This window comes from Carassius gibelio, chromosome B22, assembly GCF_023724105.1.
Source record: "Carassius gibelio isolate Cgi1373 ecotype wild population from Czech Republic chromosome B22, carGib1.2-hapl.c, whole genome shotgun sequence".
Taxonomy (NCBI): Eukaryota; Metazoa; Chordata; class Actinopteri; order Cypriniformes; family Cyprinidae; genus Carassius; species Carassius gibelio.
This window is the reverse complement of record NC_068417.1, coordinates 35,893,079-35,912,609: the sequence shown is the minus strand read 5'-3', so window position 1 is coordinate 35,912,609 and position 19,531 is coordinate 35,893,079. Positions and strand designations below refer to the sequence as shown.

At 36.6% G+C, this 19,531-nt stretch overlaps 1 protein-coding gene, 1 long non-coding RNA gene and 1 other non-coding gene across 4 annotated transcripts in view; all 3 read right to left on the bottom strand.

Annotated features, from left to right (window-relative positions):
- The window catches only part of LOC127987284 (uncharacterized), a 162,818-nt gene that overhangs the window by 17,019 nt on the left and 126,268 nt on the right, over positions 1-19,531 (bottom strand). The window lies entirely within an intron of this gene.
- ncl (nucleolin) lies at positions 750-8,070 on the bottom strand. 2 transcript variants are annotated; one of them, XM_052589531.1, is made up of 16 exons: positions 7,908-8,070; positions 6,272-6,364; positions 6,061-6,178; positions 5,864-5,974; positions 5,658-5,786; positions 5,445-5,570; positions 4,907-4,996; positions 4,602-4,725; positions 4,365-4,501; positions 4,058-4,184; positions 3,842-3,972; positions 3,619-3,748; positions 2,290-2,438; positions 2,077-2,203; positions 1,581-1,840; positions 750-1,359 (listed from the first exon to the last, which is right to left on the bottom strand). In XM_052589531.1, the coding sequence occupies exons 1-16, from the start codon at positions 7,923-7,925 to the stop codon at positions 1,304-1,306; spliced, it is 1,926 nt and encodes a 641-aa protein (XP_052445491.1). In that variant the 5' UTR covers positions 7,926-8,070; the 3' UTR covers positions 750-1,303. The 2 variants fall into 2 exon arrangements, with proteins under 2 accessions (XP_052445491.1, XP_052445492.1); XM_052589532.1 differs by having other exon boundaries at positions 5,445-5,567.
- LOC128008597 (small nucleolar RNA SNORA75) lies at positions 1,917-2,046 on the bottom strand. Its single transcript, XR_008180331.1, has one exon. It is a non-coding gene; the product is annotated as a small nucleolar RNA SNORA75 (small nucleolar RNA).

The following is a 19,531-nucleotide window of genomic DNA, read 5'->3' as shown; positions in this document are numbered from 1 at the left end:
GTACCAAAACACTGATGTCATCTTCTAAATGCCATATTTTAGCTTATTGGAGCAGGCCAAAAAAAGGGGGTGCTAGCACAATGCTAATATGAACAACGATATCCTTCCTTCAATCTACAAAAGCATTAGTGTCATGATAAACTGGATCATAATTTATCTAAATAAATGTAAGCTTGTGTGTCATTCACTTGCGAAATTATATCGTAGGCTAATTTATGGATAAAAAGGACATCCAGTCAGCTACTGTAACTAGCAAACGTTAACTTATGTCTTACTAGGTGACCACATCCAATGATATCAGAAACAGAAAAAACATTTTAACCACACACACACACACACACAATTAAATTGCAGGGCCATTACAAATTGTACTTTGTGGTTTCACAAAATTTTCATTCAAAGTTGGAATTTAATAACTTAATTTGATGAACACATGTGGTTCAAGTACAGTACTTGATACTTCCTTGGTTTAATACAAGTTTGTACTTTAAGACTTTTAGTTTTTGACTTGTTCAAGTCGTAATCTAACAATAAAAATGAGAAATCAGTACACCTATTTAACGGAAACCGCTGAAAGAATAAAACTACCAAATTGGCAGCTGAGAAATGCACTTTATTTCGCCCCACAATATCCATTTCATCTCATGTGGAGCGCCACACAAAACTGCTTTTCTTAACCAATTGTGCCACACTATGCTGGTCACTACAGTTAATTAGTCAGATAAATAAATTCAAATCACAAGCCAAAGTTTAAAAAACCAATTTTAATCAAAATGGTTCTTTACATTGTGAAAAATCTGGAAACAAAAAAAAAAGAAAGCGCAAAACACCGTCACAAGCCAAATTTAGTTTATAAATTTGACACTAGCCTTACCACACACTTGATATCCATCTCAATCCCATTCAAATAGATTTATTTCTAAATAGGCAATCAACTCTATGTATGTTACAATATGCTTTGCACATTAAAAGGGTACTGCACATTAAACTTGAACCTAAAGCAAACTTAAAAAGAAAATTAAATAATTTGTTGGAGGTGGGGTGTTGATGCACACCATAACAAAAAGACCAAACACACGCACACCAAACGGTTGCATGTACAACCTGTATCTAAACCAGCAGAGCATAGTTACAACATTCACATATAATTTTCACGCGAATGCTTGGGACGTTTCAGAACTCGCACAGTTAAAAGGGAGCGAGGGGTCGGGGGTCACTGTACAGTTACTGATGCTTTCTGGAATGTCCTAGAAACGCTCCGACGATGTGGATTTTAGCAAACGGAAACAGTTCAGTTACAGATTTAATCAAACTTCATCTTCTTCCCTTGTGGTCTGTCTCCAAATCCACCGCGTCCACCTGAAGAGAGAGAGAGAGAGAATAGTTTAAAAATGTACACAAACACCATTAAAACTCAAAAAAGGTTAAAAATGGTTCAAATCGGCACACTGCCATATTACTAGGGACTAGCATCTTCTAGCATTACCACTATTTATACTAAACTTTACAGATCAAGTCCAGTGTAGTGTTAGATTATGTATTTGGTCATAAACGATTTGGATGCATCACTAGACACCCACCGCCTCTTCCTCCTCTGAAGCCGCCGCCTCTTCCTCCTCGTCCTCCCCTGAAGCCACCGCCCCTGCCGCCCCCTCGGCCTCCGAAACCACCTCGTCCACCGCCACGTCCCCCGAAACCTCCTCTGCCGCCCCCTCGGCCGCCCTCGCCCTTGGGTTTGGCGAAGTCCAGAGTGACTTTGTTCCCGTCGATCTCGCCGTCATCCATGGCCTCTTTGGCAGCCTTGCAGTCTTCTTCGCTATCGAAGTCTACGAAACCAAACCTGAAGGAGGAAGAAACCGTATTGAGGAAACATTCAGAAGAAAGAAAACAAAAACCCCTACTGGATCAATTGTTTTTAATGTCTCACATCAGACATGGGCATGTCCCAATATAGTGGGAACGCCTGTTTAACTGTGAGGTCGCTCTACTTCTCGTGCGAATCCATACACTGTCACTGGATCGACAGAGAGGAGCTCATGAGAAGAAACATGTTAAAGTTATCAAACACGGCTGTACCCTTTAGATGACCCGGTGTCTCGGTCCATGACGATTCTGGCATTGACCGCTCCGTCAAACGACTCTTTCAGAGACTGGTCTGTGGTGTCTTCTGACAGGCCTTTGACAAAAAGGGTTTTTGTAGGTCCTACAAACAGAGGAAAACTGTTAGCAACCAGGATTCGTTGAGGGAAAAGAGTGAGATTGGATTAATTGAATAAGTGCTCTACTAACCAGAGCCTCCTCTTCCTCCTCCACTGCCTCGCTCTCTTTCGTTCTGACTGAACTCTAATCTGATATTTCTGCCCTCGATTTCGGTGTTGTTGCAGTTCTCCAGCGCCTCCTTGGCATCCTCCACATTCTCAAACTCTAAAAACGCAAATCTACGAGAAAAACCAAGACAAAAACACATAAGACCAAAAGCAAAAGTGTAAGTCAGCACAGCTAAAACAAAAACTTGAAAGTGACTAAATCATTACCTTTACAGGTTGAATTTAAAACAAAGGAAATTGGTGCAAAAACCATTTTAATTTAAAGAAATGTCAAAAACAAATGCACGTCACCAATGCTACTTAATTCCCCCATTAGAAATTAACAGACAACCGACCAGCCAATAAGAGGCACGCTTTTTGGTAGCCGCAGTTGTATAAAATTGCCACCAGGTGATGTTTAAGAACATAGTATTTAGCAAAGGGATTGAATAATGCACTTCTAATCTTGGTGTCAAATTTTAAATTGAACACTTTAGTTTTGGAAAGAGTTTGATTACACAAACACCCCCTACTGACAGAGTGCAATTCTGCATCTTCATTCAGACAGTCAAATGCCATTTCTTAAATATTGGTCTAAAAAAAAAAAAAAAAAAAAAAAAAAAAAAAAAAAAAAAGCGGCTTTAGACAAACTGTTGAAAAGTCAACATTATATATCTTCCTGGAATCGGACCATTTGAATCCATTTTAAATGTTTCTGCAAGTTCACGCAGTGTAAACACTTGAATTATTCTAAATGAATCCATGACATCATGGTTTAATTTGTTTAGAATCTATTTGAAGTGTCAATTCCATTTCAGTCAAAGTCTTACTGATGTTCATACAGAAAACATATTGACAACAAACACCACAACTTTAGTTGCCTTTTGACCAACTGGTCACAAGTTCAAAAGCACTTATTTCTTAAATGTATAGACGGTTTTCTGATTTGTTATTTTTAGTGACTATAATTTTGTAAATTTTAAAATATAAAATTGGAAGCATAGGTCTAATAAGCCTACAAGTGCCCCTCTGCTGCCATCTACAGGTTATAAGGATTTGATGATTTAATTTACAATTGTCGTTTATTTTGGTCATCCCATTAAAACTGGATCATTTAGGATCTTTAAAGTGCTGGAAACAGTTGTGTGAGGAGTTTGCTTGAATTGAATGAAACTGAACTGAAATGAATGTTGTAATAACACTTTACTATTTCTGCCACAACACCATGGTTATGGTTGGTTACTGCTTTTGGTCTTCTACGCCTGTGCAGTTAGATTGGTTTTGAATCTGAAACATTGAATCAAGCACTTACCCCTTCGGTCTACCGTTGTTCTGTGGTATTCTGATGGACACGGCCTTCTCAAACACACTCTGGAGGGAGTCTTCATTCGCAGTGAACGCTAGGTTGTTTACAACCAGTACTTTGTTTGCAACACCAGCCGCTAAAGAGAGAAGAAAACAAGAGCGCCGTTAACTTTCATCTACAACAGATCTAGTCCCGATCCAAACCAGACCTAGACAGCGCAGTTACTCACGTTTGCCGCCCTTCTGACTCTTTTCTCCGGTGAAGTCTATGATGATAGAACGGCCCTGAACATCGGTCCCTTGTGCCTCCTCCATTGCCTTCTCTGCGATCGCCTCAGACTTGAACTCAAGGTAGGCAATTCTGTACCGCAAGAGGAGGATGACAGTCAAGGATTCACTTAAAAGATGCATTTTTAATAACACAAATAGCCGTGGATTAGTCTTACCCTCTGCTCGAACCGCTGTTGCCCATCGGTATCCTGATATCAACAGCCTGGTCAAAGATTTCCTTCAGTTCCTCCTGCGTTACAGAGTACGGCAGGTTCTTTACGAACAAAGTGCGTGAATCTCTCTCTGAGGAAGAAGAAAAGGCCTGAAACGTTAGCGTCTGCGAGTGCAATGTTTGATGTAACACATTAGCGACGGCTCCAGATCAGCACTTGACTATCGTAAGCCCACACGAGAGTTCAGGAAAGTGAAAAGCTGTCATCATTTCTGGTTGGATTTGCGCTCAAGAAGTGGTGGGAATGTTACCTTTTTTGTTTTCCTGGGAGTTTTCCTTGCTTTTGGCTTTGTCGAGTTTCACCGGTTGGCCCAAAAGATTCTTGCCGTTGAGTCCCAAAGCCTTCTGCAGGTCTTCCTCTGACGCGAAGTCAACGTAGCCAAATTTCCTTCAAAACAAAATGACGACACCTGATTTAGAAGAGTTAACAACTCCGTTGCAATGACAACTGACTGGAATAGGATTCCCAAGAACAGTTTTCTCCTTACTTGGTCCCGCCAAGACGGACTTCCTGAATTTCAAGGCCTTCCTTTGAGAAGAACTTTGTGATTGCAGACTTGATTTCATCAAAGTCTTTATTGTTGTTCAAGTTGCCCAAGTAGAGACTGAAACCTGAAAGTTCAAAGCAAGTTTAGTCTGTCATACCAAAACGAAGAACTGGACTTCCCCACCCCTTAAACCAGCATCAGAATTAATATAAAGGTGACATCAAATATCTCAGTATTAAGTCCCTTGAGATCATCATATGTAGTTCAATGCACAAGAACTCAAGTGTATGGAACTCAAGTCTCACCTTCACCATCAGTTTTAGCTTTCTTTGTCGGTGGCGTTCCCTTCTCCTTTTTGGCCTCGGCTTTCCTTTTCGCTGGAGTGACCGGGGTTTCTGAAGAGCACAACCAAGAAGAAAGAGAATTAACTATTTGGAAACTTAACTATAATTATCATTTAATTTAAAAAGTAGTCAACATTTGAGGTGGATCAAAACCTTCCAAAGTGTTCCTAAAACAAAACACATTCTTGACTTAGGACAACTATGACCTTTTTTTTTTGATCCACTTTAAAATTGTAACTACCGTGTATAGGATGCACTGAATTTTCGTTTAGCAAAAATTGAATTAGTTAATTTTTTTTTTTCGTCCCAAAGTGAAGTGTCATTTTGGTACTTAAATATCCTTTTTTGGCAAATTTAGTGTATTTTAATCAGTAACTGTGTACAATCTGAACTATAAGTGTCTTCACATCAAATATATTGCTAATCCCCACCAGAATCTGTCACCAACTTAATATTTCCAGCATAACATCAAAACCCATCTAAAACTTCACTATCATACCTTCTTCATCTTCATCATCATCATCCTCCTCCTCATCATCATCATCTTCCTCTTCTTCAGAGTCCTCCTTTGCTTTCACCATTCCTGCCTTTTTGGGGGCTGGAGTCGTGTCCATTTCCTCTTCTTCTGAATCAGGACAAATTTAAGTTAGAATCAAACACTTTTAGTATTAAACCCCCGAGAGCATCACATGTGCAGCGCTTAAACACACACCATCATCATCTTCTTCCTCATCCTCCTCCTCCGCAGCAGCAGGTGCTTTGGCTGCAGGAGCTGCTTTCTTTGTGGCTTTGGCCGGAGTCGGCTTCTTGGGTGGAGGCAGCTCTTCCTCAGATTCATCATCTACAAAAGACAGGAGACTGATGTTAGAAAGGTTAAAATCACTTATGAACAGACACCACACTGAAACCCTTTCATACCTTCATCATCATCCTCCTCGTCGTCATCGGACTCCTCAGCAGGCGCGGTTTTCTTGGCAGGAGCTGCAGCTTTAGCAGGCATGGCCTTCTTTGGGGGAGGAGCTTCCTCTTCTATTGGGAGAAATTAAGACGCATTACGATATTTTAACTTTTAGATTAACACCGCACTGAGAGGACCATAAAAGCAGTTCGCTTACCAGATTCTTCATCATCGCTCTCCTGTTTGGCAGCAGCTTTTCCGTTCTTCACTTTCTTCGCCGGAGTTGCTGCTTTCTTCGCTACGGCTTTCTTTGCTACGGCTTTAGCTGGCGGCGCCTGACGAATTGAGATTGAAATTCAAATCAAACAAATCCTTCATCGCCAACAAAGTGATTCAAGTGCATCATTATCTACAGATGGATTCCTCACCTCTTCTTCCTCATCCTCCTCGCTGGATTCTTCTTCCACTTCCTTGGGAGGTGGAGGTGCCTTTTTCTTCTGAGGCGCTTGTTTCTTAGCCGCCTGCAAACATCAAGGAAAGGTTGGTTTGCGGGGGAAGGGTTTTGCGTTTTATTTATTTTTACGTTCTTGCAATTATACTGATGTGTCTCATTGTGAAACACTAGGAATTTTTTTTAATCATCTCACAAGTACTGCGACTTCCGTTCCAAAAACAACTTTTAGTTTTGCTTTAATTTTGACATCACGTTTACAATAAACGCCACTATTTCTTAATTCTGTTCCAAATACTACCAAATGTAAAAGGTTTTAGTGAATAGAAATAAAAACTAGTTTATTATATTTTAGTTAATACATTTAGCATTATATTAATATCGTTTGCAAATCGGCTGTTTAATTTAATTTATTGCGAAACAGTAAAATGCGAAAAACAAAAAAATTCTGTAAATAAATTTGACTCTGTGCAACATTTTTCAGAAAATAGGATAAGTTAATTTACGTGAGGTTTTTTTTTCCCCAAATGTATTTTAAGAAACATTTGGGGCTGTAGTCATTTTTGTTTTATCATTTAAAAACTATTAATCTAAAACTTTGCATTATTTACTCCGTTAACACCAGCAAACTAAACTAATATCCTAATACAAGTATCTCCTGGGCTTGTATGAGACCTAGCAAATGTTTGGAGGTGTGGACAAATCAAACACCATCTGATGGCTTTCGTTTGAAGTGCACTTAAGAGTAACAACAAAATAACGATCCATAACATTTGTGTGGATAACTTAATCATGACACGTATTTGCGGTAAGTATTTATTTTTTATTTAATTTTTTGCTAGAGTGGAACAATAAATTGATTAGTCACTCGAACACAACCACCATTAAAGTGATTTATAAAAAATAAAAATAAAATAAAAAAGACGCAAGACAACTATTTAAATGCCACAGCACTGCGCGTGGTCGACCCCACGTGGGGTCCGGGTTACACGTGGAAGAGCCACATGCGCGCGGTCCTACATGATCGCATGAGAACCACATGTGCCATGCTCACATGTTATAATCGTGCAGATCAAATATGCATTAACAACACGACGAGTTTAAAGCAGCGTGTTAAATGTCCACTCTTTGGCTTCAAAAGAGCCAAAATGGAGGCGTGTAGCTTCAGCTAACATTGCTACACGACTCAAACACGGCGAATACGCCATTTAGTTCGAAACTACGACACTAAACTAAAAAATATCGCAAATCAAGAGGATGGTTTTACAGCACTACAAAACATGCGAAATGCACACTAAAAAGAGGAGACATCACGCGTGTCAACTGAGGCCTAATGAAGAAGAAGCGTGGTCAGCCCGAGGTTAAACGAAAATACAACAAAAACCGATAGTAACGTTACATAAAAGCTGTTTTCAGACGCTGCTATTTAGCATTAAAAAAAAAATTTTTTAATGTAACTACATTTTCAAAGCTATACCGCATATCTGATAGAAATGCATGTGCTGCACATGTGGGCCATCTTCTCATCAGACGCGATATAAACTAAACATTTCGCGTTTTGACCGTTTCCATTTAAGTGCTGAAGTGTTATAATATGTTTGCAGGTATCTTACCTTGGCAAGCTTGACCATGACTAAAGGTTGTTTTTACGGTAAAGCTGATAATGTGGAGAGTGGCGCAGGAAAACCCGTTCAGTCACACGTGCTCTTCCGTACAAGACAGATTAGAGCTCTCGCGCACGCCTTTAGTATGTCCAGTAGAGCCCCGCCCACTGAGACCGCCCTGCAAGTGCGTTCAGGTCCGACTCGGTTCCGCAAACGGTTCCTTTGAACAGTTCGTTTAGATTCAGTGATTCTTTAATGTCTTGACGTAATTACACCATCACGTGGACCATAGCATACAGGTGCGTCTCAAAAAAATAGAATATCATGGAAAAGGTCTTTATTTTTTTGTCATTTAATTCAAAAAGGCACAACGTTTTTTTTTTTTTTTTTATTAATTAATTTATTTTTAATTATGATGGTTATGAAATGTTCAAGATCTCTAAAGCAGGTTTAATGGGCTAGTTGCATATCTCCGCCATCTTGGATTTCCGGTCTTGCGAGTGTGTGCGTAGGTATTTCCGGTTGTGCTTAAAGTCAGTGCAGAGAACCAGAGAAGTCCAAATATTACCTCCTATATGTTTACAGGATTTATAACATCACTTCATATGCAAATAAGATATACACTGCTATTATCACTATACTACAAATGTTAACTGAGCCAGTGGATTTGAAACCTGTGTATGTTTCGGTCCTGTTGAATGAATTAAATACACTAATGTTCACTATTGTTCACGAGATGAAAGTTTAACTCATGGTGTGTATACACAGCTATATAATGTATTTTATCTTACCAAATATGTAAATGTACAAATTACTTATTTCTCGAAGATGTTTGCATTGTTATTATTATTTTTTATATTCAATATTTACCTCGTGAGACGTGGGCTGCGATTTATCTTCAGAAGTATCCATTTCTCAATTGTACACATACATCAGTCTGTTTCATCGTTATTTTCACAAGATTATTTTACACAGTAAAAAATACGTGACTAATTTTAATATCTGTTTAATCTGATAATTGATGCAAAACAATAACAATGGCTACTCATAGACAGATAATGATTTATGCTGCAGATCTTTCACAAAACAAATAAACAGATAAAAACACACATGAATGCAAACAGCGATCTTTTATTTAAGGCAAACCTACCATAATTATATTACGTTTAATTGTACAGTTAGTTATAAATTATGTTATCAAATAAAGTTAATAAAACGCTTTATCAGAAATCTTTGTGCGTCTCATTTGACAGTCAGAAACATTTATCTGGAGCTGGTGCAGTTTTGTTGCAAGAAGACGGGGCAGGAATTAAGCATCCTGTCTGTTATTTTTCCAAGAAGTTTTCAAAGTCTCAACAAAACTATAGTACCATCGAGAAGGAAGCTCTGGCACTAGTAATGGCACTTCGGCATTTTGAAGTCTATGTTGGAGGTAGTTGTACCCCTCTTGTTGTTTACACTGACCATAACCCCCTTGTCTTCCTGTCTCGCATGTGCAATTGGAATCAGCGTTTGATGCGGTGGTCACTGTATCTGCAAGAATACAACTTGGATATCAAACACAAGAAAGGCTCTGAGAATGTGGTGGCAGATGCGCTTTCCAGAGCCTGTGATGGAGACTGAAGTGTACTGTACATGTAAAGTATTAACTGTTTATAAGCCATGGGTTATAAACTTGGTGATGGTGGTGTTACGTCCTGTGACGTAGGTTGTACTGTTCTGGGGTCAGTCAAGAGCTTTTGTTTGTTCTCAGTCATCTTTTCTCTCCTGTGCTGTGCTGATAGGAGCTGATTACTGACACCTGATACTCGTGATGACCAATCAACTCATTCACTGGCTCCTCCAGAGAGAGGAACCAGCTATAAAAGCACCGAGAAAGCACAGTTGGAGGAGAGAGGAAAGGAGAAAGATTGAGCCATCTCCCTCTCCCTGCATGGACCCTCTCTGCAGCCCCAGACTAGTGTTGTGGTTTTGGTACTGTTGTTAGTTGATGCCTAATGCCAATTTTGTGCTAGAGTTTCAGTTTGTGTACTGTTGCTTGCTGCTCCCACCTAGACTGTTGAACTCCACTCAATATTGCTAATACTTCTGTAGTCCTGTCTTCAATATTTAAGTTGTCTACTTTATAACTTGTAGGGAGGAGGGTGCCCATTTCTTTTAACTCCTTTTCTCCTGTTTTTTGGACCAGTTAGGTAGTTAAGGAAGTATATTGTCTTTTTGTTATTTATTTTTCCCTGTGCTAGGTAAGTTAGTTTCAAAATGGAGTAAGCTGCTGTTTTGTTTGTTATTTTGGCTATGCCCCCTCCTGAAGCCTGTTTTCTTTGTTCTTGCTACTCCTGCATGTATTAAAAAAGTATAATAAATCGAATTATAGTGGATCCTTTGGTGGTTGGCAGTGTTCTTCAGAGCTGGGACTGGGACGAGAGGCTCCATGTGGATTTTCCTTTTCTTTGTTACGTATTCCTCCATTCCCCTAGACTAGTTAAAAAGTGGGAACGTAACATACATAACAGAACAAAACCAGCTCTTCGAAAATGAAAAGGATTGCATTTTTGAGTGGTTTGTGTTTGAAAAAAAGAAATCCCTGTGGACCTGAACTGACGCTGATCCGCATAATCAACGGAAGAATAAAGCAATCTCAGCGTTGTATCTTGATGAATTTCCACACAGAGGTATGCAAAATATAGGGAGGATGTTTCCCCATGTTTTTGATATACCACTATCGGCTGTTAAATTTGAAAATCTTTAATTATATACATCTAGCCAAGTTTCGTATGTCAGTTTCCCTTACAGTCAATGCGAGCGTCGCAAGACCGGAAATAAGTACGCACACACTCGCGTCGCTGAAGCTCACCGGCGCCATCTTGTGCACCTAGCCCATTATGTACTAAGTCATTGGTTGGGGCTCCTTTTGCATTAATTACTGCTTCAATGGGGTGTGGCATGGAGGCGATCAGCCTGTGGCACTGCTGAGAGGTTATTGAAGCCCAGGTAGCTTTGATAGCGTCCTTCAGCTCTTCTGTATTGTTTGTCAGATGTTACTTATCTTCCTCTTCACAATACCCCATAGGTTCTCTGTGAGGTTCAGGTCAGGTGAGTTGGCTGGCCAATTAAACACAGTAATATCATGGTCAGCAAACCGCTTGGATATGGTTTTGGCACTGTGGGCAGGTGCTAAAGTCCTGCTGGAAAATGAAATCAGCATCTACTTAAAGCTTGTCAGCAGATGGAAGTATAAAGTGCTGCAAAATCTCTATTTAGAATATTCAGTTTGTTTCCTTTTTTTTAAATTGTAAATCAGTATTGGCAAAACACAAAGTAAAAAATAATAATAATAATTTTAATGTTTGAAATTTTACGGAGCCCCTAAAGGGTCATTGTTGCGGAACAAAATCAGAGTGAGATATATATATATATATATATATATATATATATATATATATATATATATAATTTTTTTTTTTTTTTTTTTTTGCGTTCTCTCACAAAACTTTTGCGTTCCTTCGAGAAACTTTGCGTTCCCTTGAGAAACTTTTGCGTTCTCTCGCAAAACTTATGCATTTTCTTGCAAAGATATTTGCGTTCTCTCGCAAAGATATATTGCACTCTCTCGCAAAACTTTTGTGTTCTCTCGCAAAGATATTTGCATTCTCTCACAAAACCAGCTGAGTTCAGACAACCACTTCCTGTTAACTTTACAGCTTGTAGTGGTTCATACAGCTCCATAAGTCCACAATGGAGCGGTTCATAGAGTTTTGTTTTGAACTTGGATAAATAGTCAGTGCATGCTTATTAAAGCACGGTTTTGGGACATAGTAAAACGCTTAATATAAAACACTGTGACGAGAGCCGAGGGAACGGAGCGAGGCCGGTGGAGCACCTGCGCCATTCACCGGTATCGAGTCCTGCAGGAGCTTCGGAGGAGGGACTGATGACAGTGTTGGACGAGAGAGGACCAGGCTCGGACTTTATTTTGGGTTTTGGTTCTGTTTGTGTGCGAAAGTCATCTACGAGAAGGGGCTGTTGCGCTCTTTTAGGTATATTGTATTATTAAAGTTTAGTTTGAATGCTCGCCGGTTCCCGCCTTCTCCTTCCCGTGACTACGAACGTTTTTTTTACACACTGGATGACTAAATTCAGTAAACCCCTTATTAATAAAGCATATAGACAAATAGCCAAGAATATGAATGTAACCCAGTAAGCTGCACTTTAAGCCTAGGCTATCCATAGAAAGAAAAACGCTTTATTAATGGACTAATTAGTCCATTATAAGACAGTGGTATAAAAAGGCAGAATTTGGTATACATTTTATTAATAAATTACAGGCTACATGAAATCGGATAAGCTCAGAAGAACAGCAGTGTTTTCCTCCCATAAAGAAAACGCTGCTTAATGAAGAAGGTGATTAAAAAAAAAGCCCAAATATGCTATAGAATTTATTTAAAAAAGTATGTTCTGTGTGGATGCAAGGAGAATTTCATGATACACATTTTTCTTCCCTAGAAAACGTGCTTAACGAGGCATAATATAAGAAAAAATAAATAGTGTATAAAAATAGGCTACAGGCAATTAACACTGTAATCAATTAAGCCAGTGGTTTTTTAAACCTTTTACAATGGTGTACCCCCATAGGGCATTTAGCCTAACATTATTAGCGCCAACTTAGACTGCAGTCACACGTTTTCCATTAAGAGACAATATTTGCCCCCTTAAATTGATTTATAGATGCATTTTTACTGTGGCCCAAAACCGTGCCTTAAAGGAGCATTGCAAAGGTTCTGAAATTTCTAACCGTTACTGACACCAGTGGCCGTTAGAGGAACTGCAGCCAGTCTCATGCTCGTTCTCAGTGCGCACGCTCATACGAGAATGACCACATCAACCAGGGTTGCTGCAGCAACCACTGACGGCTCATCAAGATTCATCAGCATGTTTGAGGTAAGAAAAGTTATAGTACTTAGTATAGTATAGTAAGGTTATTTTTTGACAGACCATATTTTAGTAGAATGTTGCAGTGCTACTTTATATTATCAACTTAAGTCTACTTCTAAAAGTATTTTAACACTGTAACACATACACTCCCAACACTCACAGACCTCTTATATTGACTATTGTAGAGTGCTCTGAATAAAGATAATTCATAAAAGACAGTAACTTTTTGAAATGGTCCCGTGGCTGGCTACCTAGCATCCACATTTTGGCTAGCATACTATCGTTAGCATTACACCACAAAAACAATGAAATAATATATTTCAAATGGCCTGTAACTATGTCTTACCTTTGCAGTAAAAAAAAAAGCCAGCTCGGGATCTGTTTTTATACCCAGCGCTGACCGGAGCTCCCGGCAAGAATCAAATGCCGCTCCGATGTTGACTCTTGACTTTGCCCGACGCCGGTCGCTCTCTCTTTTTGCCACACTAGATAAGTTTTTTTTTTTTTTACTCATGAGGAGTGTCCGTGGGTGTCTGAATTGTGCTGCCGGAGGCTGGTCGCTTCTTTCCATCCACAGAGTCCATCTGAAAACACTATTGCCACTGCTTACTATTATGGCTGGCGTGCCATACGGTTGTAAGCCCAAGTAGACGAGAACGTGCATGACGTCACATTTTGTGTATTTTCGCGCCAATTTGGGCCCGACTCCTCCACACACAATTGAGCCTACAGGCTGATAGAGGCAACCGTGGTGGACAGTCGAGGTGTCATTCTTTTTTTTACATCATGGTTGGCTCATACATGTACAAATGAAAACTCTATCTTAAAGATTTTTTAAGAAAAAACCTCCACATAGCTCCTTTAATAAGCATGCACTGACTATTTCTCCAAGTTCAAAACTAAACTCTATGAACCGCTCCATTGTGGACTTATGGAGCTGTATGAACCACTACAAAAAACAGGAACTAAACAGGAAGTGGTTGCCTGAACTCACTTGGTTTTGTGAGAGAACACAAATATCTTTGCGAGAGAACGCAAAAGTATTGCGAGAGAATGCAAATATCTTTGCGAGAGAATGCAAAAGTTTTGCGAGAGAACGCAAAAGTTTTGTGAGAGAACGCAAAAAATCTAAAACATTTTTTACCTCCCACCCCAAATTTTTTCACTCACTCTGATTTTTTTCACACCACAATGACCTTTTAGGGGCTACGTAAAATTTTTAGTTTACTTTTTTTTTTAAATATATTTCTTGACTTTCATTCTCATTTCTATTTCCTACAAAAGTAAATTATAAATGTCAACTATAAAATAACCAGTAAAAATAATGTTTTTTAAATGAATCTGGGTATAATTACTGAAGGTTAAAGGTTGGACCACTTTATCGAACACATTCAGGCAAAGCAATTTTTAGACACCTTACAAGAAAACTAACATTTTTTTTAAAGAAAAGTTTATTATTTGGATTATATTCCCTGTTAAAGTCAGTATTTAATAAAACAAGGACTGTCAAAATCTGCTTACATTTAGTGAGCAACCTTCTAAGTTAAATTACACTTTACCTGAATTCACCCTATTGTGTACATTTTAATGCACAGTAGCTGACTATGTTCACTGCAAGTTGTACCCTGTATAACAGCGTACATGACAAATGAAAATCCTGCTTATTGATTAAATCTTTTGAGTTGCCTCTATTCAGTGAATCATCAAGCTTGTTGGCAAACGGTTCAAAGGTTTGCGATTGATTGAGATAATATTTCATAATTCTAATTTTAAACCTTGTAATTCTGATTTTATATCTCACAATTCTGAGTTTACATCTCAAAATTCAGTTTATATCTCACAATTCTGAGTTTACATCTCAAAATTCAGTTTATATCTCACAATTCTGAGTTTATCTTGCAATTCTGCGTTTATCTTGCAATTCTGAGTTTATATCTCATAATTCTGAGTTTATATCTCACAATTCAGTTTATATCTCGCAATTCTGAGTTTATATCTTGCAATTCTGAGTTTATATCTCGCAATTCTGAGTTTGTATCTCGCAATTCTGAGTTTATATCTCATAATTCTGAGTTTATATCTCATAATTCTGAGTTTATATCTCACAATTCTGAGTTTATATCTCACAATTCTGAGTTTATATCTCACAATTCTGAGTTTATATCTCGCAATTCTGAGTTTGTATCTCGCAATTCTGAGTTTATATCTCACAATTCTGAGTTTATATCTCGCAATTCTGAGTTTGTATCTCGCAATTCTGAGTTTATATCTCACAATTCTGAGTTTATATCTCGCAATTCTGAGTTTGTATCTCGCAATTCTGAGTTTATATCTCACAATTCTGAGTTTATATCTCACAATTCTGAGTTTATATCTCACAATTCTGAGTTTATATCTCGCAATTCTGAGTTTGTATCTCGCAATTCTGAATTGATATCTCATAATTCTGAGTTTATATCTCGCAATTCTGAGTTTATATCTCGCAATTCTGAGTTTATATCTCGCAATTCTGAGTTTATATCTCGCAATTCTGAATTGATATCTCATAATTCTGAGTTTATATCTCGCAATTCTGAGTTTATATCTCGCAATTCTGAGTTTATATCTCGCAATTCTGAGTTTATATTTCGCAATTCTGAGTTTATATCTCGCAATTCTGAGTTTATATCTCACAATTATGAGTTTATATCTTGTGGGTTTATATCTCGCTATTTTGTTTACATCTTGTAATTCTGAGTTTGTATCTTGTGAGTTTATAATCTCGCAATTTTGAGTTTATAATCTCGCAATTCTGAGTTTATATCTGGCAATTCTGAGTTTATATCTCACAATTATGAGTTTATATCTTGTGAGTTTATATCTCGCAATTTTGTTTAAATCTTGTAATTCTGAGTTTGTATCTTGTGAGTTTATATCTCGCAATTCTGAGTTTATAACTCACAATTATGAGTTTATAACTCACAATTATGAGTTTATATCTTGTGAGTTTATATGTAGCAATTCTGAGTTTATATCTAGCAATTATGAGTTTATATCCTAATTCAGATTTTATATCTTGCAATTTTGATTTTATCTAGCAGTTCTGAGTTTGTCATATTTCTGAATTTATATAATATTTCTGAGTTTATTTCTCACAATTCTGAGTTTATCTAGCAGTTCTGAGTTTGTCATATTTCTGAATTTATATAATATTTCTGAGTTTATTTCTCACAATTCTGAGTTTATCTAGCAGTTCTGAGTTTATGTCATATTTCTGAATTTATATAATATTTCTGAGTTTATTTCTCATAATTCTGAGTTTATAGCTCGCAATTCTGAGTTTATATCATATTTCTGAGTTTTTATCTCACAATTCTGAGTTTATATCATATTTCTGAGTTTTTATCTCACAATTCTGAGTTTATATCTCGCAGTTCTGAGTTGATATAACACAATTCTGAGTTTATCTAGCAATTCTTTGTTTATTTTATATCATATTTCTGAGTTTATATCTTGCAATTCTGAGCTTATTTTATATCATATTTCTGAGTTTATATCTCACAATTCTGAGTTTATCTAGCAATTCTGAGTTTATATCTAACATTTCTGAGTTTATATCTTACAATTCTGAATTTATATCTCACAATTCTGAGTTTATCTAGCAATTCTGACTTTGTATAATATTTCTGAGTTTATATCTTACATTTCTGAGTTTATATCTTACATTTCTGAGTTTATATCATATTTCTGAGTTTATATCTCACAATTCTGAGTTTATCTAGCAATTCTGAGTTTATATCTAACATTTCTGAGTTTATATCTTACAATTCTGAATTTATATCTCACAATTCTGAGTTTATCTAGCAATTCTGACTTTGTATAATATTTCTGAGTTTATATCTTACATTTCTGAGTTTATATCTTACATTTCTGAGTTTATATCTCACATTTCTGAGTTTATATCTCACAATTCTGAGTTTATATCTCACAATTCTGAGTTTATATCTCACAATTCTGAGTTTATATCTCACAAACCTGTTACCAAAGTCATTTAAACTATCCAACATTTAGCACTGTTACCAAACTTATAACAATTAACAAACATTCAGCCCTGTTACCATAGTCATTAAAAACAACTTTCAGCTCTGTATCCAAAATGAAAGATCAAATACTCAGGCATTTCCAAAGTTTTCAACTGCTACCAAAATGTAAAAAATAATAACCAAACATTTAGATGTTGCCAACATTATCAAATAAAATCAAATACTCAATCATTACCAAAGTTATCAAAACTCTTTTTTTTTTCCTTAAATTTTCAGATTTTTAATAATATCAACAGTCCTTGCTTGACTATTTGTGCTAACTAGGACTAGGTCTCATTAAAGAAATTTCCTTGACTTCGATACCAGTTCCTGAATAATGCTTTCTGATACCAATTTTATGAAAGAAACTTTAACAATATTATATTATCTATAAAAACTTTGTTTTATTTTTCAGCTTTTTGATGTTTATACAGACTCAAAGACCTGAGCCACTGCACAAAGGAACAAAATGTAACCAGCACAATACATAAGTGCTTAAAGTTTTTATAAAGTTCAAATCATTTTCAGTTTACAAATCTGTTAGGTTACGTTTATAGTGCATATTCATTTTAAAATGTATATATCAGACAGAATAATAATTTCTATTCATTTTCCACTTATTGACTGATGAGCATTAGCAGCTTCTAGCATGGTCTGTCTGCCTGTTTTCTCTTCCTGTTCTGACTCGAAGGAAATAACATGTTTCAACATTACATGGTCAAAACAAACATTAGATGGCAATTAGAAGTTATTACAAACAATTGATGGTGGTTTAAAGTGATTTTTGTGTAAAAGAGGAATATAAATCTTATTTATTGTATTATGTAGCATGATGCTACAGTGCGCACAGCGCCGCCGCTCCCACCACGTGCATCACGCACTGTGCGTAGGTTACCAAGTGCTGAGGGGGCACCAAAAACAGCCTAATTAATTTTTTTTTTAATGCCTGTATTATTTCATTAGCCTATAGAAATATTAGCCACATTTTAGCCATGTATATGTAACAAAAAAGGGGGAACGAGAAAGGTATTTAATAATTGCTCTAGTCTAGTCTAGAAAGTTTATTTTTTTCCGGAAGCATCTAATATGTCATACTATTGATATCAATTAAGAAGTTAAAGTAAATATGTTTGAGAACTGCATGCTTTGTCTAACAGTTAACATAAAACAGTTAAAATAAAAGTTCACTTCAGGAATTAAAGATGTGTTGATGAGATTGAAATACGTGTTTATCTCTCAATTCTGAGTTTATATCTGATAATTCTGAGTTTATATCTCATAATTCAGAGTATATCGAGCAATTCTGAGTTTATATCATATTTATTGAGTTTATATCTCACAATTCTGAGTTTATATCTCACAATTCTGAATTTATCTAGCAATTCTGAGTTTATCTAGCAATTCTGAATTTTTATCATATTTCTGAGTTTATATCTCATAACTCTGTTTTTATATCTCACAATTCTGAATTTATCTAGCAATTCTGAGTTTATCTAGCAATTCTGAATTTTTATCATATTTCTGAGTTTATATCTCATAACTCTGTTTTTATATCTCACAATTCTGACTTTGTCTTGCAATTCTGAGTTTATATATCATAATTCTGAGTTAATGTTTTTATGTATTCTTAATCCTCTGGAAGAAACAAGCCAGATGTCACAGACCTGTAGGAATTTCAGGTTTGGTCATACGGTTTGGGACAATAAGAGGGTGAGTAAATGATGACCACTTCATTTTTTGGATAAACTATCCTTTTAATAGGTGAAGTAAGGTAACAAATCCTACTTTGATAAGGTGACACTTTTGTCCAGTGAATTAATTTTACAACTCTGGCCTATGAGACAATGCAATTATATGCTTCTAACACAATTAGGACAAAGACTAGAAGTGAGAGAACACATGGTTTTTAAGTCTCATTCTGAGTAATCTGTAACCACAGAACATGTAAGATGAAATCTGACTCGTCTCATCCATGCCTTCAGTTCTCCCATCTTCTCCTCTTATGCAAAAGGTCCCTGTAATCAACCACGCATCAACATGCATTCAAAGAGGACTCTTTTACTGGAGATTATCAGTGGCCACAAGATGGCATCATTGGATTTTAAACGGCAGCTGTAACATCCTGAAAGTGCAGCTCTGTAGCAGTGAACACCTGCAGGCTATTAGGGGTACTGCAACTTCAGACCAAAACAAGTAGGCTATTTCTTCATTTTCTGTATATTCTTAGGTGGAAAGTTCAGCTTTTGGTTTATTTTTTTATATTTGATTTAGGTTTTTATTTTGTTTTCAGGACATATTTTCTTAATATGGTTCATTTATTTTCTGCAAAGATGTTGAAGTCATGATGAATATTAATAAAATCAAATGTATTAGATTAAACTTGAATATATATATATATATACCATCTCTTTCTTACCTTTATATAACCTGAAGAACAATATTTTGCCACAAATAACTTTTTGTGGAACAATTGGAGTTAAGCACTAAAACTTCCGTACAAAATTTAGGGTCAGTATTTATAATTTTTTTCTCAATATGCACATGTAAAATCTATTTTAAGTATTTTTTTTTTTTTTTACTTTATAGTCATGATAAAATACTGAAAAAAAAATAAATAAATAAAAATTTAAATTTTCAACA

Excerpts from the sequence above, each read along its gene's own strand:
- ncl (XM_052589531.1), bottom strand. Across the intron at positions 4,997-5,444 it reads TGATGATGAAGATGAAGAAG|AAACCCCGGTCACTCCAGCG; the intron begins GTATGATAGTGA and ends TGTGCTCTTCAG. Across the intron at positions 2,204-2,289 it reads AGGAGGAAGAGGAGGCTCTG|GACCTACAAAAACCCTTTTT; the intron begins GTTAGTAGAGCA and ends CTCTGTTTGTAG.